Genomic DNA, 3,913 nt, shown 5'->3' on the forward strand with positions numbered 1-3,913 from the left:
CTCCTCCTCCTCCTCCTCCTCCTCCTCCTCCTCCTCCTCCTCCTCCTTCTTCTTCTTCTTCTTCTTCTTCTTCTTCTCCTCCTTCTTCTCCTCCTCCTCTTCCTCCTCCTCCTCCTCCTCCTTTTTTTCTAACACTTCACTAATCGTGTCACCTTGCAAAAGTTCTTTGGCATAGTTGTCCCCATTTTACATATGAGGAAACTCAGACTCTTTTGTTGCAGTAATGTGGTTACACATCTGTTAAGTGGAAGAGGTAGGCTTCAAATACAAAACTTGTTGCTGAGGCTTGCTGGGTATATTGTAGTTGAGATTTCTTTGGTGTTGAGGTTGGGTGAGATGGCCACTGAGGTCCCTTCCCACTCTCAAAATTCTTTGATTCCTCATACTGTTTTCACTGTATCATGCTGCCTCTCCAAAGACCCGGGGATACTCACTGAGGGGACCTTTGAGTTGCCCAGATGTAGGAATTGAGAGGGCTGCTACACAGACTTTCAAACTCTGGAAGGAAAGGAGTAAGACTCTTAGCTGCCCCAAGTCTTGGCCTTGGGTTTTCAACTGCTAGGTGACCTGTTGACTAGAAATTATCAGTAAGTATTTATCAGCTAGTATCCATTATGCCACCCTGCATCCTCATTTTGCACATAGTAGGTGCTTTATATTTGTTTGCTGAATGGTATTGAATTGAGTCAGAGCTTTGGGGCTTGAACTTGGATTTTACTGCATGTGTGACCTGTATGGATGTGGGCAAGTCACTTTCCCTCCCAAGCCCCTGGTTTTCCTCTCTGTAAAATGAGGGGTTGGACTATATGATCTCTTTCGAGCCCCAACTTCTGGGACCCTGTAACCTGTGGAAGGGAAAAGATACAGAGGGGCAGCTAGGTGGCACAGTGGATAGAGCACCAGCCCTGAAGTCAGGAGGACCTGAGTTCAGATCCGGCCTCAGACCAAACACTTGACATGTACTAGCTGTGTGACCTTGGGCAAGTCACTTAACCCCAATTGCCTCACAAAAAAAAGAAAAGATACAGAGAAAATCTAGCCTTTCCATATATTGGATCACAAGCCACAAGGGCAGGAAGGATCCTCTGAGACTACCAGAGGGAAAAGGGAAAAAAAATGAGGCCCAGAGAGGGGATGGCACATAGTATCACAGGAAATTCAGGCTGGAAGCACAGTCAGTCAGTCAACAAGCATTTATTATGTACTTGCCATGTGCCAGGCACTGAACCCACAAAGAAAGGCAAAAAGGGAAGTTTCTGCCCTCAAAGAGCTCACATTCTAATGGATGTGAGACAACATGCAAATAACTGGGAAAAAATTACATACAGAACTTTGTTGTTGTCGAGTTGTTTCAGTTGTGTCTGACTCTTCGTGACCCCATCTGGGGTTTTCTTGGCAAAGATACTGGAATGGTTTGCCATTTTCTTCTCTAGTTCATTTGACAGATGAGGAAACTGAGGCACACAGGTTTAAGTGACTTGCCCAGGGTCACATAGCTAGTAAATGTCAAGTGTCTCGAGGCCAGATTTGAACTCAGGTCCTCCTGACTCCAGGCCCAGTGTCCTAACCACTGTGCCACCTAGCTGCCCATACAGAATAGATAGAAGGTCATTTCAGCGAGAAGATGCTCATGGCTAGAGGACGTGGGGAAGACTTCCTCGAAGAAGGTGTGGTTTGAGCTGAGACTTGAGAGGTAGCCACCAGGGACGCTAGAGGTTGACATGAGGAGGGAGAGCATTTCAGGCATGGGGACAGTCAGTGCAAAGGTACAAGAGTGCCAATAAACAGCAAAGGGATGTTGCACTTCAGTTGCAGAATGCATAGGAGTCAAGTGTAAGAAGATTTGATGGACTTTGAGAGTGAGGGTGGGGATCTGGTGAACGAGAGGATCTGGTAATAGGGAAGCTGGGATGAAGGGATGGCTTTAGGAAGGGGCCTTAGAGACAACCCAGCTCAACTCATACAAGGGAGCAAGCATCTCTTAGAAAGAAGGGTCTGAGGATCATGGGATGAGACAGTCAGGAATGGGGAAAAAACTTAGTTGAATCCCCTCAATAACAGTGGGGAGGGGGAGTGGGAATCAGGGCCAGAAAGGGGAAAGGAGAAAGGAGAAAGTATTACATGATGCCAAGTCTCAAAGAGATTTCTTTGCTCAAACTGGATTTCTTCCATTTTGTCTCTCTGGCTACATACAAGAAAAGTTTTTGTTTAGAATTCACACAGTGGAAACAGGGCTGGATTTGGGAATCAGAGAAGCTGGGGTTGACCCTTTGTGACTTTTCTCCTTGGGCCTCAGTTTCCTCATCTGTAAGATGAGGAGGTTGGAGTAGATGACCTCTAAAGTCAGCTTAGTGGCAGAGCCACTAGCAGCTCAGGCAGGTAGGTGGCACCGTGGATAGAGTGATGGATCTGGAGTCAGAGAGACCTGAGTTCAAATCCTTCCTGAGATGCTTACTAGCTATTTAACCCTGGGCAAGCCACTGAAACTCTGTCTACCTCAGTTTCCTCATCTGTCAAATGAGGATAATAATAGCACCTCCCCACCATGGGTTGTGTAAGCCAATGTTTGTAAAGGGCTTTGTAAACCTCATAGTATTATCTAAATGTTAGCCATTACTATTATTATATCATAAGGTCCCTCCCAGCTTTAAAGCTATGGTCTTAGGACAGCGCCCTATACATAAATCTGTGGCTCTTAATGAATGCTTGTTGAGTTGAATTAAACCCTATGATCCCATGATTTGCAACAACAGACTCATTCCACAGAAGTAAACTCTGAGGCAAAGAGCATTTTTTTTTATATGTACTTTTTTTTTGTGGATTTTTTTTGGTTGGGCAGTGGGGGTTAAGTGACTTGCCCAGGGTCACACAGCCAGTAAGTGTTATGTGTCTGAGGCCAGATTTGAATTCAGGTCCTCCTGAATCCAGGGCCGGTGCTCTATCCATTGTGCCACCTAGCTGCCCCCCGCAAAGAGCATTGTTGATCCCCAGGGCTTGAAGCCAGCCCATCTGGCTAACCATGTTTCCTTCTTTTCCAGATAAATTCCTGAAGGCATTAAAAGATGAAAAGTTGCAAGGCATAAAGATGAAACAGCACCTGAAGAAGCCCGCGCCGCTTTCCTAACGAGATGTCAAAGGCTGCGTTACTGTATCTCCGTAGCGTTAGATGCTATTGAGTAGAGAATGTATCCCGTTTCTTGCTGTTTCAGATATAACTATTTTCTGTTCTTTAGTTTCTTACCTCTTTCCTGCTCCCAGGTGCACATTACAAATACAGTGTCAGCTTGTCTAGTAAGCCCCCTGGAGTTGCTCCTCTTTGTTAATGCTGGTGGGTGTTGGCCATCTTTTCCTGTTCTGATGGGATAGCTTCCTGAGCATCTGATGGTCCCAGGAGGCCAGAAGATGTTGCTGGCTTGTTTGCATTCAGGGGTGCCTGCTCAGGAGTCTGAAGGTACCACCATTAGGAGAGGCTGCTCCTGCTAAGTAAAATGCCCGGAGGGGAGTGGAGAGGATCAGGGGTGGGGGCCCATTAACAGACTCACACAGCCTCTGAAATGGAAGGCACTGAACGGACAGATCAGCCTTTGCTGTTGAACCCAGAGCTGGGCAACCCCTGTAAAGAGGCCAAGTGGAGTTGTGGGAAGAGGAACAGGGGGAGTAGTTTTCTCCTCTGGAAAAGGTCAGAGTTGGCCTAGATCATTTAAACAATCAACAAGCATTTATTAAATGCCTGCTATGAGTTGGAACATATTGGAATGACCCAAGAGGGCTTTCTTCTTGGCTATCCTGAATCCTGGACCCACCTGTCACAATCCGTGTGTCTCTGGCTTTGCCATGACCCTGTTTATAGAAAAGGCAGCTGGATGTGACTGGAGAAGGTTGGAGCTGATGTCACAGCAGTGTGGCACAGCAG

General features: G+C 46.5%; 1 protein-coding gene across 1 annotated transcript in view; it reads left to right on the plus strand.

Annotated features, from left to right (window-relative positions):
• Window positions 1–3,244, plus strand: part of CUNH11orf91 (chromosome unknown C11orf91 homolog) — a 4,973-nt gene extending 1,729 nt beyond the window's left edge. Inside the window, exon 3 of the mRNA XM_027837753.1 lies at window positions 3,039–3,244. Coding sequence (XP_027693554.1) covers window positions 3,039–3,124 — 86 coding nt within the window. The 3' untranslated portion in view covers window positions 3,125–3,244. The remainder of the gene's footprint in view (window positions 1–3,038) is intronic.
• The last annotated feature ends 669 nt before the right edge of the window (window positions 3,245–3,913 follow it).

The sequence above is a fragment of the Vombatus ursinus genome, unplaced genomic scaffold (assembly GCF_900497805.2).
Source record: "Vombatus ursinus unplaced genomic scaffold, bare-nosed wombat genome assembly UNPS02014822.1, whole genome shotgun sequence".
NCBI classification, from domain to species: domain Eukaryota; kingdom Metazoa; phylum Chordata; class Mammalia; order Diprotodontia; family Vombatidae; genus Vombatus; species Vombatus ursinus.